The 20879-nt window shown below is 59.8% G+C and overlaps 1 protein-coding gene across 5 annotated transcripts in view; it reads left to right on the forward strand.

Annotated features, from left to right (window-relative positions):
* The window catches only part of EXD3 (exonuclease 3'-5' domain containing 3), a 299324-nt gene extending 280540 nt beyond the window's left edge, over positions 1-18784 (forward strand). For all 5 annotated transcript variants that reach the window (XM_075772099.1, XM_075772095.1, XM_075772091.1 and 2 more), the window contains 2 exons: positions 8778-8871; positions 18221-18784. In XM_075772099.1, the coding sequence (XP_075628214.1) occupies positions 8778-8871; positions 18221-18552 (426 nt within the window). In that variant the 3' untranslated portion in view covers positions 18553-18784. The remainder of the gene's footprint in view (positions 1-8777; positions 8872-18220) is intronic.
* Positions 18785-20879: the final 2095 nt, after the last annotated feature.

The following is a 20879-nucleotide window of genomic DNA, read 5'->3' on the forward strand; positions in this document are numbered from 1 at the left end:
CTCCCTGGGGAGGGCGGAGGAGGAGGCAGCGGGGATGTGGGTGAGGATGCTCGTGGAGCTGGTGGCCACGCAGCCACCTGGTCCAGGGCAGCCTCAGCCACTTGTACAGGGCTGAAAACTGCTCTGGGGAGAAGCAGAGAGCTTTGGGGCACAGCTTCCAGCCAGACGCAGCTTCGAGGGCTCAGTACGGGGCAAGGGGACAACCTGCCGTACGTTATACAGATGGTCCCAGGACCTCACCCAGAGTAGGAACGGCTGCCAGGAGAAGCCAGAAGGAGCAGGAACAAGGGTAGCTGTTGGCTTAAGACATAATAAAGATTATTTCCTAAAGCTTGCCTAGCATCAGGAGCAGAGGATGGAGCCCCCAGTACGGCTGCACATTCAACCAGGAGGACGGTGCAGTGACGGACCTGGGGCTTCACATGCAGCGCTGCGGTTTCGTGGGACCTGGGTCAGGCAGAAAACTCAGCTTCCAGCAGGGCCAGTGTGCATTTGGGTAACGAAGAGCAGGACTGTGCCTGACTGTTAATGATCTGAGTGTTGGACTCATCTATAGAAAGAAAAGCTTCAGTCCTTTGTGGTTTCCAGGGCTCTGACGCTCACGGTCAGAAAATGTATCTCTGCGACCCTTTCCATTTCTGGTGCCAAAATGCGATGCTTCTGAAGGTCTGGAGCATGCTTGGTAGCCAGATTTCCACCTGCATTTCAGTTTTCAGGTGCTACCCTTTCAAATATGAGCCCAGTAGGGGTTAACCCTCATCCCAGAGGTGGATGTAAAGCACGTTTATGCAGGCAGGAAGGCAGAGCACTGGCATCGGGCTGGAGGAGTGGAGGCACCGGCGGTCGGGCAGGCAGGAGGGTGGGAAGGGACAGTTCACCCCCCAGCCCCCGGCAGCTCCTGGCACAGAGCTCACCCTAAACTGAAAGCTTCGGAGATGCTGCGTAACCTCATTATAAGGCAGTTATTACTGGTTTGGCTTTGTTATTAAACTTGTTGTAAGCACTGGGAGCCTGTCCCAGAGCAGCACCCCACTGTGCTGGGTGCTGTATAAACAGGGCTCGCGGCTATGGTGAAGGTTGGGTCAAGGGTGCTGTGGCTGCTCCAGCTTTTGGAGGGGCTCAGCCCCCATCTCGGCAGCTCACAGCCCAGCTGGGAGGAAAACTGAGCAAGTGAGACCTGAGACGGCTGAAAGGCAGCTGGAGGAGACAGAGGGACCTGAGCGGGGGGGGGTGTCTGGCAGGAGGGGGGGGGTTGAGCATCTTTTTTTTTTTCCCCTGGGAAAATCAGCTTTGCATGTGGGTTTAGGTGTAATGTCGGGTGAGATTCTCATCGCTGCAGAGGCCTTGAGGTACCGAAAATGGCTTTCGGTGTCGCTGAACGATTAGGCGCCGTCTACCCAAGGCAGCACAACGGCGAGGGTTGGGGTTTGTGGTTAGGGACCTGCAGCCATCTGCACGGCGCTGGAGTGAGCACGTCTGCGCCCCGAGCAGCCAGCAGCAGAGCTCACCAACCCCGGGCCTGTCCCTGCCGCGTGCTGAGCCCGCGCCGGCAGCCTCCCCATGTTACCGGGGATGTGCTTGTGCTTCTTCTCTCCTCCCATCCCTGCCCTTCTCCAGGGGAGGTGGTTGGACCCCTCCAACCCAAAAATCACATCCTTTTCTCTTGCTCAGAGCTGCTGCAAACTGGCAGGTGAAAATGGAGAGGAGGGTGCCCCAGAAGGGAGCCAGTGGGGGCAGGGGTGCCCACGGAGCCTCCAGGGCTCCGTCACCTCCGACCTGCCATTTTTGCAATCTCCCCAGTCTTGCCAGCAGCGCAGCTCCGTTAAGCTGCCCGTTTCAGCGCCATGGTTCATGCTCCCAGACGAGCAAGGCCCTTCTAGCTGTCAGGTGAGCCTTTCCCAGAGCTTATGCAAATGATACTAATTAAAGTCATTCTTATCTGTTCGATTTCCCACACCTTTTGCCTCCGAGGGAGATAGAAAACTTCGTGTTTTAACTCTGTATTTCATGGCAGTCGGAAGGACTGCCTAGGGAAAGCATTGGGAAATGCAGCAGGTCACTCCTGATGAGAAGAGCTGGCTTATGCAAGTGTTGAAACACTTTATTATGCATGAGAAACCTTCCAGAAATGGATGACTAATAGCAAAGCGGGAGCAGAGAAAGCAGTGGGAACGCTGTACCAGGCTGGCATGGGATCCCATGTCATCTTACCAGCTTAGCAGGGTTGGGCTAGGTCAGCACTTGCCTAAGAGACCTCGCAGAGTACCTGGCTGGCGATGAGGGAAGTGATGTTAATGATTCAACAAACAGAGCCCTTCCCTCTTTGTGAACCAAAATGCCCCCGTGCAATGCCAGGAACCCACCGGCAGCTCTGTATTTCCACAGGTAGCATGTCACTTAGCTCCGATGGCCATAAAAATTCCAATGCTCATTACGCAAGCAGGTCTGGTGGAGGATGCCCAGGCTGCAGCCCCATGTGGACCTGGTCCTGGTCCATCTCCTGGCACAGCTCTCGCCGTGTTGTTAGCAGACAGGGCTGCCTGGGTTTTGGTGGCCACTGAAGACTGTCGTGTGCATCAAGAGCCATTGCTCCCCTGAAGGACCGGGCTAACACACCTGTGCATCTCATCTGCTGCTTGGGTGGGTTTGCACGCAAGGACAGACCTTAGACCATTTGTAACAGAGCAGGAGCAGCAAAGTGCACCTTCAGCGTTCTCAGGCACTGGTGATAAGAAGGTCAATGAGAAAACCTCTTGGCATAGAGGGCAAGGGAAACAGCCGGGCCAGTCCCTTTCTGAAAATCCCTGTGGAGGTGCAGCCATGCCAGGAGCCCGGCTTACCCCCGCTCTGCACCGGGAGCTGGCCTTTGCACCCAGAGGGTGTGGGAAGCTCTGGCGGGTTTCTGCTCTTTGTGCAAGGACCTTGAAGGCGCTGCAGGGCAGAGAGGAGTCCGGCCCACAACGTTGCTGGAGGAAGAGGAGAGCGTCTGAAGGTCAAAGCTGTGAGTTCAGCAAGGAGGAGCTGGAGACTTGGGAAAAGTGTGTGAAAATATACATGTGGGCAGATGAGCATGATCAGCTCCTGACTTGTGTTTGGAATTTGCCGGGTTGTTACCTGGTTTGCTTTGACTGTCCTTCCCACCATCTCCCTCCTTCCTGGGTGCTCTCTGCTTTGGGTGATGGGCAGATATGCTGGAGGCAGACCTGTCTATCTGTGATGCACGTGAGCAACCTGTGCCAGGCAGATAGCTGGCTGAGCATGAGCACCCTGCATGCCTGTTCTGGGGAGGTTTCTAGTATCGATAAGTCCCTGAAAGAAACTCTTGGATGCTCAAGGACTGTGGTTTCACAACCCAAATGAGAGTTGCAACCTCCATCCGGAGGAGTGGCCCTTTCACCAGGTGATATCCATCTCGGAGAGAGGGAAAGAAAGAAAGGGAAGAAGGTAGGCGGTGAGTAGGAAAAGAGATATCTCTGCAGGTGGCTGTTAAATAGTCCTGTGATACGGCGAGCAGAAGACGCCCAAGGAATTGTCCTGACATGAGCTCCCCTGAATTGCCCCAGAGAGATCACGCCGGGCACTGTTGTCCTTTACAGCTGATTTTGATCCCCTGAGGATTTCCCAAGCCAGAGGCTCTCCAGGCAGAGGGCTGTGTCTCACAGGTGAAACCCCTGCCAAGGAGATCTCTCGGTGGCGTTGGCCCATGACGTTTGTCGGCAGAGCGGACAGGAGGAGCCCTGCAAGCCCAGGGACCTTTCTGGGGCTGGCTGCTCTGGGCAGAGCTCAGCATCACCAAGGTGGCTCTTGGAGCACCATGGAGATGCAGCTTTCAGGGGTGTCAAGGAAAGGAGCAAAACTGACTCCACTGCTGTCTGAACTGCTCATCTTCCACGTGTGTCAGGCATCAGCCCATGGACCTTGGGCTGAGCTCATGCCACCGTCTTCGGCCAAGCTCATGCCGGCTCCCAGGGCCCTTTCTCAGTCCCAGAAGGTTTGGCTCCTGTTGTCTGCTGGACTCAAGTCTTCTTTGAGCTTCTTGGCTTCCTGGATGGAGGCCCAGAAAGGGGATGGGATGCTGAGATGGCCCTGGAGCATCCAGTCGCTCGAGTCCCGGGAGGTTTGTGCATCACTGCTGGTGAAATCCCCACCCAGGAGGGCTGGGAGAGGCAGGGATCGTCCGAAACAAAACCAAGCCACCGGCCGGGCTGCAGTATTGCAAAAGGGTGTTTCACCCGTTTCACCTGCTTTGTCCTCCTCAGCCGCGCAGGCTGGGAGAGCCTTGCTGTGCGGAAGCTGCCCGCTCAGCTGTGGTGGCTCAGGGGACAAGCACCTTGCCGGGGCTCAAGGACCACAGCAGCACAGAGATCCACACCAGCTCTCCCGCTGTAACATCACAGCAAGGTGTGACATCACAGTCTCAGTCCAATGACATCACCCATTCTAATCCCTTTGTCACAGCTCTCGGTGATGATGTCACAGAGCAGGCTGGGCAGTTGGGTGTTCCTCCAGGTGCGGTGGATGCTGTTGCAAGGCTGCGGAGCAGGAGCATGGCTGTGGGGTGACAGTGCCCCGCACCAGGGTGCAGAACCTCGGCCAGGACACCCAGATGGGTGCAGGGAGAGGGGACGGCAGTGAGGGACTGCAGCAGGGACCACAGCTTCATCTGAGATGGGTCACACCTGCTCCTCATCCTTAACGAGGATCCCTCCTTGGGGAGGCAGAGGAGATGTCACCGCTGTCTCCCCTGCCCAGAGAGCCTGAATTCGGCACCATCCTCGCCGGCCTTCCTGCTGAGCGGGCAGCCGGCACCATGGGGGGATCGGAGCAGGGATGTGCTCACCTGGCTTTGGCCAGCCGGCTGCACGTGTGCCGTGCGGGGGCACCCAGTGCCTGCCCGGGAAGGGGCTGATTCACACGGGGTGCTGGAAGCTGGGCTGCCGTGGGAAAGCGCGCCCGCCATGGCTCCCGAGCGCCAGGATTGCTTCAGCGGGGGTGCAGCCAAGTTCCATTTCACAGAGGGCAGAGCAGATCTAGGCTGGGATTTACCAGTGACTAAGCGTGTGCTGGCAAGGGCTGCCCTAGCGTGAGAAAGGCAGCGCTGCTCCTCCTCCGAGGTGTGCCCACTGCCGCCCTGCGACCCGCAGCCCTCAAGGGCACCAGGACACCCCGCCACGCCACGGGAGCACCAGGCTATGGGGTGTGCATGGGCTGCAGCCGCCCAGCCCCCTCCACCCACCCGTAACTCACCCCTTTTACATCCTTTTACATCCACACTGCTTCGTGGGGGCCACGACTAATCCTGCCATGAGGGATCTGGGGAAACCAAACCTTCCCAAGGAGGCAAAGCCCACCCCTTCCCCAGCAGAGAGGCTCCCCACTTCCCTACTCTTAAAACAAAAGCAAGACCCATGCAAGAAACTGCTCCACACCCCCGGGCGGTGACGCTGAGACACAGAAGGCCACGGGGAGCCGTGTCCCCGGGCAGGAGCTGAGCGTCGAGCCCGGGGCCACCACTGGCCTCTGCACGGCAGCCACTCAACCCGGCCTTATTGAGGTGGCAGGCTGCCCTGCTCGCTTCTTCTCTTCTGGCTCATTTTGGCAAGGCATTAAAAAAAATTAATTGCAATTTTTTATTACAGCTAATTGGCACTGCTGCTAAGTGGCTTATCTGGCTCCCAAGCCCACCCTGTGTTTTTGGGAAGCTGAGGGTGGTGAAGGTCCGGAGGCTGGGCAGATGCCGCTGGGCACGGAGCCTTGCAGCGAGCGTCTGGCAGCCCCGGGCAAGTGGGAAATGCCAGGTACCCCTGGGCTGCCGGGGCGTCCCTGGCCCAGGGAGGTAGATTGCTCCTAGTTTACAACGACACTGAATTTGAGAGAAGCAGTGAAATCTGCTTGAGGTCACTCCTTGCACCCGCAGGGGAGGCAGTGGCCCTTGCTTGGCCTGCCCAGCATGCTGGCACCGCTGCCCCAGGCCCGCCACGTGCCAGACCGGTGAGGCTCAGTGCTGAGGTGGATTTGGTGTTTGTGGTGGGGGGGAGCTGAGCCCGTGCCCACACGGGGTGTGTGTCCGTGCCTGGCAGGAGAGGCTGGGGAGGAGGGGGCTGTTTGCCCCGTGGGCCCCCACTGCACCCATCCGGGGGCGGCATCTCAGTGTCCGGGTAGTTTGGGGACCTCTGGGAGCCTCTGACCCCCGCAGCGCAGCTGGTGCTGCCACCGTGCCTTCCCATGTCTCGCTCACCGCCAGGCTCAACGCCCTTCTCCAGCGTGCAGCCCCCTCCCCTGTTGTGACTGTCCCGGGGCAGCGGGGCCAGCCTGGGCAGAGCTTGGCACACATCCCCAGGAGCTGCCCGTCGCCTCTGCCCGCCTGCTGCAACCCCAGAAATCCCGGCAGGCGCCCTGGGAGCCACGCGAGGGCTGTGGGTGGCTGCTGGGGTCCAGCCCGCACAGGCTGGGACAACCTTGAGCCTCAAAGGGACCGTCCCATCCTGTCCCGTCCCGTCCCGTCCCACAGCATCAGCACTGGCAGGGACCAGAGCACAGCTCCGCTGGGCAGCAGCACTGGGGTCTGTCGCACGGCTGTGGGTGATGTCTGCCCTAAAAGAAGGAGCCCATCTGTCTCCTTCCTCCCTGCTCATCCCTGGATCTGTCCGTGCTCCTCTTCCCTTTTTCTCAGGCGTCTTTCAGGATGGATCTGGCCTGGCTGATGATGGGCTGCTGCTGCAGGCACGGCTGAGACAGCACAGAGCTGAGGAGGGAGGAGGCAAGAGGCAAAGGTGTGAAAAGGAGCCCGTGAGCTCCAGTCGAGGCTGCTGAAGCCTGAGAAGATCAGATCCCATGGTATCAGCTGGCCTCAGCAGGCTGCAGCATAACCCTCCCTCGCATGAGACTGGCAGTGAACTGCAGTGTGGCATCTCCTCACTGACCGGGTAACTCCAGCTCTGCAGAAAGTCAGGTTCACTCAAACACGATCATCCTTCTGCTTCCCCGGGGTTTCACCCAGTTTCATTTCCCCGGGTACCTGGGTTTGAACATGCTCACCCCCCTGTGACATCAGCACCTGCAGCTCACCCCCAGTGTGAGTGAGGAGACGGGCTGGTGAGCCGGAGCAGCACATGGGGGTCTGACCCACGTTTGCACGAGTAGGAGACAGCTTGTGGCTGTGTAAATCAGGGGATTGCTGCAAAATTCCCTTTTAAAAAAGTGATGCAGCAGCTTCCACATCATTCGGGTGCTTTCAGGATTGCACCTTGTCCATCTCCATCTGTCCGTCTGTGGTGCTGCTCTGCGGGGCTGGAGCAGCCGCAGGCGTAGCAGTGGCCGCGGAGGCAGCAGACCCCAGGCTCAGTGTGGGAAGGGGACGAGGGGACTTTGCCACGCGTGGGGCCAGAGGAAGCGGCCGCAACTCGGCACCTTTGCGGAGCTGCCTGGAAAATGGGTCCCCGAACCGCTGGTGGCCATAACAGTGCAGGGGCGCGGGGCTCGCTCGCTGCCTGGCCCAGGCTCTGCCTGCGGCGTGGCGTTGGGGACCAGAGCCCAGGCATCCTTCAATGGCCAAATCACGCCCAGACTGGTGAGCGTGTGCTGGTTTTGTGGAGGCTGCCGGTGGAAATAACCTCCTCGTGCTGCGGGGCAGAGCTGCCGGGACATTGTGGTGAGCTCATTTTCAAACAAATCATCCTCCCTCTGTCCTCCTTCAGGCAGCTGTGTGGGAAGAAGGGGCATCGTGGCACCTCGCCGTGACCCCAGCGCCGTTCCAGCTAGCGTGCCGCAAACCGGCAGAGCTGCCACGGGACCGCGCCGGTGCCCGGTCAGGCAGTGGAAAAACCTTTCTGGTTTCAACAGGCTTTGGAGCAAAGCCCCAGGCAGGGAACTTGTTCTGGTTGGTGAAGTTATGCACCTCTCTCCCTGCTTGCCTTAGGTGCTGTGTGCTCAAAGTGCTCCGCAAGCAGAAAACAGCCCCTCAGAACAAATAGCTGATGAAAGGTGTTGTGGCACATCCCAGCGCCCAGCTCCTGTCCAAGCAGGGATGGGGAGAGTGAAGCTGTCAGGGAGCAGGCTGCTGATTGCTTCTGGGCGAGCATGTTGGGCTGCCGGCTGCACCCCGGGCTCTGCCCAAGGCACCTGGCTGCGGGTGCTCCTCAGCGGTGGGGTTTGGGGAGCTTCTGGAGGGGTCTGGCTCCCTAGGGACCAGCACCCAGCACGTGCAGCTGCTCAGAGACGTCTCTGGGTACGTTTTGGCAAACCAAAGGTGGGGCAGAAAATGTGACTTGGTGCTTGTGGTGCTGTGGCAGAACCAGGCTGAGCAGAGTCAGCCGAAACCCCAGCATGTCTTGGGGTCTGCAGCCATCCTCCACAGCTTCTATGAGACACGAGAGAACAAATCTGGAAGCCATGGCCCAGACTTTGAGTGTTTGCTAGATATTTTAAGGCAACCTCAGTTGCTGGTGTTTTCTGGCATCGTGTAGGGCAAGGGCGTGTGGACTGCCGGGGTGGGCAGCAGTACTGGCAGCCTGGGATGAAGATGTGGCTAAAGATGGACTGCTTCTGGAGAGGAGGTTCTTATGGCTGGTGAACCCCAAAATTTGTATCTGGTGCCATTCTGCCACCCCCTCTCGGTGGGACAGCCCTTGCCCCAGTTTCCCCCTGCCGTGATGCATGCAACTGGGGGCTGCCCAGCCTCTGCTGGGGTCCCCATGCGGGGCTGTGTGCTCAGGCAGGTAGGAGATGCCAGGGGAGCACGGCCGCCATCTCACCGAACCCACCCTCTCTTCTTCCAGGTGTGCAACTGCGACCAGTACCTGAAGGTCCCAAGGGAGAGGATGAGGCAGCTGGTGGAGGGCAGCAGGCAGGCACCGGGGGACGGCGGCGCAGGTAAGCAGGTGGGCGCCGATGGCTGGGAGTGACACTCCAATGCTCCCTGTGCTCCCTCCTGGGACTCGCCACCCCCGGCAGAGCAGGACCGTCCTGCTCATGCTGGGGGTCCCTCAGACAGGGCACGGGGTCCCCTGCCACCAACCTGCCGCGGGGTGCGGACCCGCAGAGCTTTTCCAAGCCCGCTTCTTGCCTGGTTGAGCCCGCGCACCCCAGCACTCTGCCCCATGCTGCCCGGCGAGGCTCTGGGTGGTGCATGGATCGCCCAGCCAGGGTGGCTTGGTGACATGCTAGCAGCGGCTCAAGTGACAGCCAAAGGCCATCACAATGGAAAACTCAGCTTGGGCTGAAAAATGCCTTCTGGCCGGCACTGCTAATGTCACCTTTCTCACCTGCATGGTGCCTCTTAACCTAGGCCGGGCTGCAGGAGTGGGTCAGTGCTGCCAGCCCTGTGAGCCTCCGGCGGGCTCGGCCGGGACGGAAGGCTCCTCCATGCCCTGCCCTGAGTTGCGTTGACCCCAGCACACTCCTCCCCACAGCTGCATTTTGGTGGTGACACCTACCAGAGGCACACCAGGATGGAAACGTGCCCCTCTCACTGCTCCGACCCAGCCCAGGCTCTGCTGCTGGCCCTCGCTTGCCATGCCTCAGTTTCCCCTTCCACTTGATAGGAGAGAGCAGTGCAAAGTGGTGGCTGCTGGGCGCTCCCAGCCGGCTGTGGCTTTGCTGGGAACTGCATGTGTGGCTCTGGGGATGAGGGACGTGGTGGGGCGACTTTTCCGGTGGTGCCGGCAGCCTGGGAGCACTGCACTTCAGAATGGCCGGGGCATCCTCCCCAGTGGTTTCTCTGGTGAGGGCATTCGCTGTGTGTGTACCCAGCAACCAGCCGGGCCTGTTCAGCCAGTTTTAGAGTATGAGAAATAGAAATGCTGTGGTTTGTGTTCAGCCGTGTGAGCGGTTTCCCCTTCCCCTTTTGGGATGGGGGTGATGGAGCTCGAGGGTCCCACACAGCACCATCGCTCCTCCACACAGACTCTTCAGGGACCACCTTGCTCTACCCTTTACACCATGTCTGCAAAGCCCCATGTCCCCATCATGCCATGCAGCCTCTCGCTGGGTCCCCCATGTCCCTGGGGGATCTCATGGGGAAGGACCCCTGTCTGCTGGGGGAGGTGGGAGCCCTGCGCTGACCACATTTTGGGGAGCATCCTCCAATGTGGAGCATTGTCCGATGGGGAGCATCCTCCCCATCTTCAGTCAGGGACATCCTCCGAGGGTTGGTATTTTGCTGCAACAGAGACATAAACTAGAAGCTGTGATTCCTGGGCTGATGGCACCTGACCCAAAGTGAAGACCCCTGGGGACTTGCCAAGGGGGTCCCCTGTGCCCCAGGGCTCCGGCCACCCTGAGGTTTCTGTTTCTATTGAGATTTTCCCAGGGGCTGCTGGGATCATCAGCATCAGTGTAAGCTCAACTAAGTTGTCCCCAAAATGTCTCACTTTGGGTCAAGTTTTGTGGAAGAGAAACAGGGGAAGGGTGTGATGACAATGGCCTGCCATCACTCGGTGGGCACAGCAGTGTGGTGAGATGGGGTGGGTTGGGCAGCCAGAGAAGTGGTTTCGTAAGAAAAAATCTCAGTCATTCCCCAATTTCCTTCACATTTTCTTTCTGGAGGGGGCTGGTGGCGGGGATCTGCTCTGCCCTCGTCTGTGGCCCAACGCATGGCGTGGGGAGTTCAGCACCCACAGCCCCCAGCTGCTCCCTCGCACCAGGACTGGCCCCGGCTCCATGACTCCAGCCCAGGCCATGTCATCTCATTCATGCCACCGCACGTGGGTTCACTCCCAGGACCGTGGCCAGATGCTGCTGCTTGGCAAGAAAATGCCCTTTCCCTGCTCCAGCTTCCAGGCAAGGAGGGAGCCTCCTCCTGGGGGGGGGCTTCACCTCTCCAGGGAGCAGCAGGCAGCGCAGCGGGAGCAACGGATGCTGTGGATGGAGATGGATCCTGCAGGATCCTGCAGCTGCCCAGGTGCTCCCTAGTGCCGGGGTCTGGCTGCAGAGAGCCTGGGGCTGCTCATGTCTTGGCTGCAAAACTTGGGCCAGTGCCACTGCATTTGGCTCCCGGATTTTTATGGCAGGGCTTCCAAGTGATGAAAGGCAAATTATTCATCCTGTAAAAGCTCACTCCAACTTGGACCTAGGACTTTCCCAGGTTTTAGAGAACATTTTCCCCGACACAGCCGCATTCACCCTGCTTGAGGGCTTTGATGGAAGTGCTGGAAATAGTTTCAAGCCTTCGCCCTGTGGTGCCTTTTTCTCAGCAGGATGCTCTGAGCAGCTCAGGTGCCTGGAGCTGGCAGGGGATGGGGCAGAGAGAGGCGGCAGTGCTGTGGGTCACCACGTGGCACAGGTGAGACATGATCTCGCCAGAGGCCGTTGGCAGCGTGCGGGCTCCCAAATGACCCAGGATGGGATGTGTCACAGGCTCTCCTCTGGCCCGGGGAAGCTTCTTGCTTACTCAGTGTGGTAAAACCAGCTGGCACAGGCCCCAGTGCTCAGGAGATGCTCTGCCAGATGAAATCTGGTCCCTGGGAAAGGCAGGGTTGAAGAACATTCGATCTGCTTAGGATTCGCCAAACAGAAAAAGCTGCTTTAATCATAAAATCACCCCTTGCCATCTGAAACATTTTGCAAAACATAAAACAACTGGTCCTGGTTTTCTTTGGGCTGTGCTGCTAACCAGGCACGCCAGAACCTCTGCTCTGTACTAGAGAGAGGAGGAGGAGCAGGCACAGTGGCCAGGGGTGCTTGGAAAGCCCGACACAGCACCCTGGGGAGCCCCAAGCTGGGTGAGCATCCTCCCTGACCAGCCGAAGCTGGTACTCGAGACCAGTGAGATCGGCACTACCCATCTTCTCTGCGAATGTCGCATTCCACAGGTGCAGGACAACCCCGGGTGTCCCTGTGGGCGGCTGGAGGAGCAGCCGGGACGTCTCCACACTGGGCGGCAGGACAGCATGGGGCTGGTGGGGTACCCGCCTTGCCCCCGCCAGCCTGAGTGGCGACTCGGGGTGTTTTTCCTTTCCTGGCCCTCCGTTCCACAGCAGAGCTCAGGTGAAAGCCGGTGCAGGCAGCACACGGGCAGGCGGGAGGAAGAGCTGCAAGACTGCGGTGCAAGGAAGGCTGTGCTGCAGCTCTGAGCCGGGGTGACACCGGTACGGTGCCGGGTCCCTCCTCTACAGCTGCCACGCCGGGACGGCTGAGGGCAGGGGCTGGTGGGACCCGCTTCCCTCAGCCAGTTGCGCTGATGCACAGTGGGAAGAGGCCACTGCGTGTCCAAAGCCTTGAGGCTGGCTGCAGTTTTTTTCCTGCCATGCTTCCCTGAGTGACATCGTTTGGCTTTGCCCTGAGCACCGCACCCATCTTATTGCCACAGCCAATCCCTGTGCCGTCCCAGGAGGGTTCTTGCACCCATGGAGCAGCCGTGCATCCTCACTGCTTCGGCTCTAGACCCAGTATGCAGGAGAGGCCAAGGCACTCTGGGTGTCAGGCTGCTCTGCACATTTGATCTCAAGTTGCACCAGGAGAGGTTTAGATTGGTTATTAGGAAAAATTTCTCCACCGAAAGAGTGGTCAGGCATTGGAACAGGCTGCCCAGAGAGGTGGTGGAGTCACCATCCCTGGAGGTGTTCAAAAAATGTGTAGACGTGGCACTTCAGGACATGGTTTAGTAGACATGGTGGTGTTGGGTTGACGGTTGGACGTGATGATCTTAGAGGTCTTTTCCAACCTTAAGATTCTATGATTCTATGATTTCTGCAGGGAAGGGGATGGATCCCCGAGGGGCTGCACCTATGGGTCCAGGGGTACCCCAGCCCCCTTCACCCTCAGACCAGATAACCCCATGCATTTAGGCTCTCTTCCCTCTGGAACGCAGCAGGGTGATGGGAGCATGCTCACATCTGTCCCTAAGCCGGGCAGGGATGGGGACCCCAGAGCTGCAGCACAGGGCTGGGACCAGGGGCTGGTGGTGAGACCAGCCAGAAACACCCCCTGGGCTCGGCTGGGTCATGATCTGCCAGCTCCCCCTTTTCAGAAGAATTTTGTTTGCTCATATGAAAAAGCACTGCTGGGCTAGGAACCTGGTGACGTTTTCATGGCTGTGGGTCTGCAGAGTTGTGCGTGTACCCGCGGGCAGCGGTGTTGTGCCAAACGCTCCCTGGGAAGGAGCCAGGGACCGTTGGGTGCTCCTGCCTGGCACTGGGTTTTCTCCCACAGCAGGGACAAGGTGAGGTGACAGCAGCTGAAGGTGCCTCTTGCCTTGAGCTCATCCTCCCTCCTCCACCCTGGGAACATCTTAAGATCGTGGCCAGGCTGCTGCAGCCCAGGTTGCACAATCCCGGGTCCTTTGTCCTTTGCTTATCTGCCTTATCGAGGAGGAAAAGATAACCAGGCATCTTCAGTGCCCTGCAATCGAGTGCCTTTCTCAGGCTCGTAACTCCTCTTATCGGGTTCGATCTCTCACCGCAGCAAGGTTTCCCATGCACCTTTGTACTCCAAGAACGCTCCTAGGTCTGCTTTCAGCCTTGTGCAAAGCCTTTACGATGTACGCTTTCTCCAAAACACCTCAGCCTTAATTGCCTAATTACAGACAAGTCTCCCATGTGTGTGGTTGCAATGACAGCTGGGTGCGGCTGCTGGGCTGGGAGAAGGGTTCTCGGCTTGCACAAGCGCCGCCAGACCCAAGTGCCTCTCGGAGGTGGCAGAAGGCTGCGGTTCCTGCTGCAGAGCCATGGGGTGACTGCCAGGTCCCCCGCCTGAGCCGGCTGGGACAAGCACCCAGCTCCTCACCCCAAGGCCTTGGTCTTGGCTGGGGTGACACAGAGGGACCTGGGCTAGAAACGGGGCCTGGGGGACAGGATTTTGTGCAGAAGTACCCAGCTCCCCCGGGGAGTTTGGGTTACCCGATAGTGACCCGACCCTGAAACCCCGAGGGGAATGGGTTGTTTCCAGCCAAATAAGGGCTTCTGGTCTGGGAAAGGGGAATGGGCATGGGTTCAAATGAGGATTGCCCTGATCCTGCTCTGTCCCGGGTTCCCAGGCCCTCCCGTGCCCCCCGTCCCGCAGTGGGGGGTCCCAGTAACGCTGACTCAGGACTCATGCATTGCAGCTGACAGAATAGGCTGTAGGGACTACAGGTCACCCGTGTCACCGTCACGGTGGCCTTCCAATATGACCCCTGCACTGCTCAGGGCGTCAGGGTGCATGTCCCCTGCCCACTGCAGGCAGCCCATGCCATGTCCCCCGTCCCTCCCGCTGGGCTCAGCTCCCCCATCCGCAGGACCTTGCAGTGGGACACGCGGAGCTGCGGCTCCTCACCTGTCTCTGCCTTCCCCAGGGTCTTTGGGACAAGTCACTCTGCCCACCACAGCCCCGTTGCAGTTGTTCCCATCCAGGGCTCGTGTGGCACTGTCACCTGAGATATTGCTGGCGGCCACAGGTGCCCAGATGCTGCCGTGCCCTTGGGACGCACACTGCTGGCTCTGTGTCCCCCAGGGTGCAAGTGCTGTTGGTTTTCAAGCACCAGGAACTGTGCGGTGCCCCAGGGCGTGGGCTGTGGCTTTGCCGTGGGTCTTCCACACCGTCTCCATCTCAGTGCTGGTGGCCGGGGGCTGCCGGGGCTCCTGCTGTACCCACCTCCCAGAGCATGGGGCCAGCTGAGTTCTGGGGTGTGTGGCAGTGGGGCATGAAGCAGGGCTGCTTCAGAGGTGACAAGGACTTTTCCTGGGCTGCAGAGGTGGGATCCCACTGCTGGGGGTGGCCTTACTCAGCCCGGGGAGGAACCTGATGCAGAAATAAGCAGAATGGGGGTCCTGCAGCATCCCCTTTCCCCTGGGCATGGCAGCACTCGCAGGGAGGTGGGACCCGTCCGTGCATGGGAAGAGCAGCGGTTTGTGCTGTTCCTGTGGGGTATGAATTCCCACGGGCGAGCAGGGGTGGGCAGGAGGTGCAAGGGCAGGGTACGGCCGCAGCTCGCGGGGAGGGCAGGAGGAGACGGCTCTGTGCTAGGCAGGGCTGCCAGGTCGGGGACAGTGCTGGAGGACGGGAATGATCCTTGCTGCTCCTGGAGCTCTGCGACACTGACACATGTGGGTGCTCAGCCCCGGGGTGCTGGGGAGCTTGCACAGCTCAGCCCCCCATCAGGCTCTGGCATCCCCAGGGTGACCCGGGCAAGAGAGGGAGAGGTGAGCGAGAGGCAAAAGGGCTTTTTATTTTCAAGTTGTTTTATAATGGGATTATTAGTTCCCAAGAGGTGTTTCGAATTGATTCGGTAAGGAATCGCTTTCATTTCTCCTCCGCAGAGATGCGGTGGGAATCCAGCCTTTGGTGTGAACCATTGCAGAGCTCTGGAAACCACAGATCTGAAAAACTCCCAGCGCGCTGGAAGGACGCGTTGAGCTCCCCTCAGCCCCACGCACCCCACATACGCCTTTTGCTCCATCTCCAGCATAACTCCGCAGTGCCCAGCATCCAGGCTGCAGCCCTGTGAGAGCAGCTGCTCTGCTGGGGAGAGCTCTGCCCAGCTCAAGGGGTTGAAAAAAACCCTTCTTCAAAAAATCCCTCCCTTTTCCCCAGGAAAACCTTTTTTCTCTGGGGGTTCTGACCTTTTCCCAGCATGGTTTTCACTGCCTGCCCAGCTGGCACCCTGCGCCTGGCACCCAGTGGCCCTTTCACTGCAGCGGCGAGGAGAGTGCAGGCATCTTCAAAAGCCCTGGAAAGAATTTGGTGGGAGGGGGAGAAGGGGTTTTACAAGCTCCCATTCAAAAATGGTCACTTTGAAGTGATGTAGCATTTTCAACCCTTTGAAGAGCCACAATTAGGAGGGGGCTGGTGCAAGCGAAAGGCAAAACTCCTGAGTGACCATCACAGCCTTTTCTCTTCCTGGGCTTTTAAGGGATGAACCTTTCCTCCCTGTCTGCCTTTTTCCCACGAGCCCAGGGGAGTGGGGTTGGGGTGTTTGGGGGAGCCGGAGGTGTCACCCCCATGCAGAGGAGGGGGTCTGCGGTTGGCTTTGCCCGCCAGCGGCACGGCAGGGAAAGCAAATTCCCCGGGATTGCTGCAGGAGCATCCAGTGTCTGTGCCCTGGCGCTGGCAGGGCTGGGGTGCTGCAAGGTCAGGCCGGGGCATTTTTCAGATTCCACGGTGGGGGAAGATGCTGGCCATTGGTGCTGGCTGCTGGCAGTGTGATTTCGGTTACAGCTGGATCTAAAATCCCAGCCAAGGTAGATGTCCCTCCTGTTGGGGTCCTGGAGGCAGATGGAGAGGTCTGGTGCTCAAGAGCAGGCACGATGAATTGCAAAGGCAGAAGAAGGCGGCAGATTTGCGTCCATGTGCTATAAACTGAAGAAAAACAAGTGATGGCCCAGGGTTTTTCCTGGAGTCTGTGGTTCATGTGCTTGGAGGTGCAGCGCAGCTTGGCCTCCTCAGTGAGCCGGTCCCTGCGTGGCTGAGGCCACCCCATGCCATGGTGGGGCAGAGGGGGGCAGGGACGGGGCGAGGGCAGAGCCCCTACCTCCTGCGCAGGGATCTGCCACCCGCTGACAGATGCTGTCCTGGGGAAACCCCTGGGATCGGGGCTCTTCCTCCATGTCCCCGCTCCAGCGGACTCAGGAAACCTCCTGAGAGCAGCCCAGGTGATTCACCACGTGCCCAAAAATTGGAGAAAATGGGTAATTGAGGTCACTGTTTTTTCTCCAAGAATGGATGTTGGTGTCCCAAGCAGATGCAGGGGATGAAGGAAAGGCACCTCTGCAAGCAGGGCTGTGGGGCACTTGCCCAGGGCACAGCAATGGACTTGGCTGGGACTGGGCTTGGGGCTGCTTCCCCTCATCTTGTGGCAGCAGCCACCAAACCTGGGCTGCTCCTGGGCTGTGTGGTGGTCCAGGGCTGGTCTGCAAAACCACCCTGAGAACATCTGCAGTGACAGCCTGGAGTGTGGCTGTTTGTCTGCTGGGAATGGGGGTGACTGTGCCTCACCAGCCTGGGCTGGTCATCTCCCCTGGGGGTACGTGGAAGGTCCTGGGGGGCTCTGGGGACCACCCTGATCCAGGGGCTGGTGTGAGCAGAGCAGCTCCCGGGCTGTGGCTCTTTCTGCTCATCCAGGCTCTGCCAGGCAGCTCTGGGGTGGCTCTGCCGGGATGGGATGGCTGTTCCAGAGCTGTCTTCAGCCTTGCTTTCCCTCACGATAATCCCCAGCACGTCCCAGCTCCTGATGGCATTGGGATGCAGGGAAGAGCCAGCTGGCTGTTGTTCCTCTCCAGCATGGCTGGCTGCCCACCAGGGTCCCTCTGATCCTCGTGAGGGGCAGGCTGGACACCCCAAAGGTGCCGCCGAAGTGACGCAGGATGCCTTTTGGTGACTTAATTGATGCCCGGGCAGGACAAGTCCCCCCCTGCCAAAACTGAGTCATCCCACAGCAATAACTGCTGCCGGCATCCCTGGCTGCCGGGCATCCTGATGGATGGGAGGCAGCTCAGCCCTCAGCTTCTGCCGCCCGGAGCCAGTGCCCTGCTGTGCCCCAGCCACGGGCGGTGAGAGCCTGCACCGAGCTGCCAAAACTGCCGTGGGGCTGGTGGCACTTCCTTTGTGATGACAGCGATCTGCCTGCCCGGCGGGGCCACAGCAGGGCCAGGGACAGCTCATGGGACATGGCCCCACATCGTGCCCCACCGTGCCCCTTGCCCAGGTTGTGTGATGGGAGGTGGATGTCATGCGTATCCCGATGCCCGGTGTCCTCCAGCAGGGCAGGAGAGTTGGGGGTGTCGTGAGCAGTGCAGGCAGCTATTAATGGTGGGTTTTTAATTAAAGCAGCAGTAAGGGCTTCCCTTGCTGTTTGCTCGCCATGTAGTGCAGCCCCGGGGGAGGGAGGGGGGCACAGCCCATCTCGGAGAGCAGCCTCACCTAACCTGCAGCAGGGAGGCAAAATATTGCACCCAGTTCAGCAGCATCACTGGTGCAGTTACCCAGAATGGAATAGCTCCCAGGACCACGGCAGACCCCACTGATGTCTGGGCAGCAACAGGACACGGCAGAGGAGCTGCCAGAGGTGCCGGGCAGCTGCTGGGGAGCAGGAGGCTGCACTGGTGCCACACTCAGGGTAGGCAGTCGGTGGGTGCCGGTAGCCACCTTCTCCCAAATTCATGGGATGCTCCTGCCCGGGATGCAAGGCAGAGCCTGGACTCCCTGCAGGGATGATGGCCCCTCACAAGGGCTGTTCACATGGCTGAGCACAGGCCCCGCTCATCACACCAGTGGCTGATGGTTTATTTGCTGTATCGTCTCCCCACAGGCTGCCTGGCAAGGACCGAGAAGCCCAGGCAGAGCTGCGATGCCGCTGCGCCAGCCAGCGACACGGCCCAGCCCGGTTACACCCTGCACAGCGAGCGGCTGGAGGGGCCAGAGCAGCGCGGGGCAGCCGCGGCACTGGCGGGGGGCACGGTCCTGCAGGTCAAGGCCATCCCCCCTGGGGTGCTGGACAAAGCCGACCTCACCGACTTCTACTGCTGCACCCGTTGCGGGAAGGTGTTTTGGGAAGGGTCTCATTTTGGACGTGTCATCTCCCAGTTTCAGGATGTTCTTGTTGCCACCGGGGACAAGCAGAGCGTCTACGAGCTGAGCTGAGGGGGGATGCAGGGGCTTGGGACAGCTCCGCAGCAGGACGGGGACTGCGGGGAACACGCTCCCTGGTGAACCTCAGCAGGTTTCAGGCCATGGGTTTGTGGTGCGAGGCTGGATGGGGGCTTTCGTTTTGGTGTCTGCCATGGAGGGGACAGTCACATTTGCACTGACAGTTTGTAACAGCCTGAGAATACGTGACCTCTGTGAGATGATTAAATCCGAGATGGCCAGGGAACAGATCTTTTGCTTTATTCCTTTATGGTGAGAGGGTGGCAGAGCTCTCAAAAACACCATCCAGGCAGTGCCGACCCCATGGCACCCATCAGGCCCTGACACCCTCACCCTGGTGCCCCTCTGCCAGGTTGCTCATGTTGTGGAGCCAGAAGCTGCGTCTCCAACAGCAGCACAGGGCAGAGAGAGCGTCTCCAGTGCCCGGAGTGCTCCCCAGCCTGTGGGCCACGTGTCACACCACGACCCGTCCCCAGCATCCCCTCTTATGCTGGTCCAGCTCTCCCGGCATTCCTCGGAGGCAATGGGTGGGTGCAGGCGTGGGGGTCCAGGGGGCTGAGTGCTGCTGGGCAGCCACAGGAAAAAACCTCTGGGTGCACCACAATGCCCAGTGGCACCCAGTGGCACCCATCGGTGCCAAAGCTGCTTGCCAGCCCAGGGGGTGAGCAGCACCTGCCTGCCTGCCTCCCCCTGGGTGGGTCCATCCAGCCGCCCCCCCCCATGCCCGGGGCTCTGCGGGGCATGCACAGGACTAGCAGTGACATGTGGTCCCACCATCACCGGGAACCGGGGCCGCCAGTGGGAAATAGCCAGTGTCCAGAGGGGCTGCACGGGCTGGCGGGGGGGCCAGGCCAGGCGAGGAGGTTGGTCCTGCTGCTCTGGGTGCTGCCACCTGAAGTCTGCCAGCCCAGGGACCGGCTTAAACCACTCCGTCCGCCACTGAGGAGCATTTGCAGAATTCCTCCTCTAATCCCGGTTAACTGCCAGGCCCCGATGTTATTGCTAAGAGGGCCTGAGGGGCTCTTGGCTGAAGCGTGACATTTACGGGCCAGCGACATGCCTGCCCAGGCAGCTTACGCTGCAATACGAGACTCGCTCTCCCTCTCTGAGCGCTCCTGGCCGTGTGGTGCCTGAGGCTCCTTCCTCCCCAGGGACATCTCACACGCACACACCCCCTGGCTCAGCCCTTTGGCAAAAACGCACAACTTTTCCACTTTAAACATCCCTCTTTCCACGAGCTCCTGCCTGGGCGTTAGTACAAGTGACCCTGGAAGGTGGCTGTCCCCCCACTGCACCCGTCTTACCTCCCCAGCAGTCCCTGCCGAGTCCTGGCCATGGGCACGTCCCCCCGCCACCACAGCACAGCATCCCTGGTGATACTTGCCACCGGCGTGCCATTTTGTCCTGAAGATGGCAGAGGGGAGCAGGACCCCTGAGCCCACCCTGTGCCCACCCCTCCATCCCCGTCTTCCTCACAGCCCTGCCAGGGCCACCCACCGCCCCTCGTTTGCTGCCGCAGAGCCCCATTTCTTTCTAGTGGAAGCATAAAATAACGGCATTTCCTTCACCGGCGATGAACGATGTCAAGGCAGACGCCAGCAGCGGCGTGAAGGCGGAGCTGTCACCGCGGCAGCATGCACGGCTGGCCCTGCATGTGCTTAAAGGGAAGGACCCATTCTGGCAGGGCGGGGGTGCTGAGCCTGGCCCTTTCCCGTCAGCACACACCGGGGTGTGAGTCTAGCTCTGACCAGAAGCAGCTGTGAGGATCTGTGTTTCCCAGGGGATTTTGGGGGGTTATTTTCCCTCCTTCCTTGCCTGCTCCATGGCTGAGCATCACCATCGTCACCATCACAGCAGTGTCCGCCGGACCGTGCTAATGCACCAGTGAGACCTCCCAGCCCTGGCCACTGCTCTGCTCACGGAGCAATGGACGTGCAGCACCACAGTGTCAAAATAGATGCTGGCTGCTACAGATTGGCATTAAATCCACTTTTTCTCTCCTCCCAGTCTGGTTTTGGGGGTTGATGATGTCCCTGCCAGAGATGTCCATGCCCAGCACGGTGCAGCCCCTACGCACAGAGGACTCAGGGACGTCTCCTGCTGCCGGGGCTTTGGCTACATGGGGACACTGGGTCTGGGGGAATCGCTGTATCGCTGCCTCTCCTCTCCTCTCCCCTCCCCTCCCCAGGTGCTGTGCTGGCAGGCTCTGTGCTTCCCACAGACTCACAGCCGGGGTGGGCACATCTGTCCCCGCTGATGCCCTGTCCCAAGGGGGTCTCGCCCGGGGAGCCCTTGCAGCCCAGCCATGCCGCGGCGCAGCC

The sequence above is a fragment of the Balearica regulorum genome, chromosome 20, assembly GCF_011004875.1.
Source record: "Balearica regulorum gibbericeps isolate bBalReg1 chromosome 20, bBalReg1.pri, whole genome shotgun sequence".
Classification (NCBI taxonomy): Eukaryota; Metazoa; Chordata; class Aves; order Gruiformes; family Gruidae; genus Balearica; species Balearica regulorum.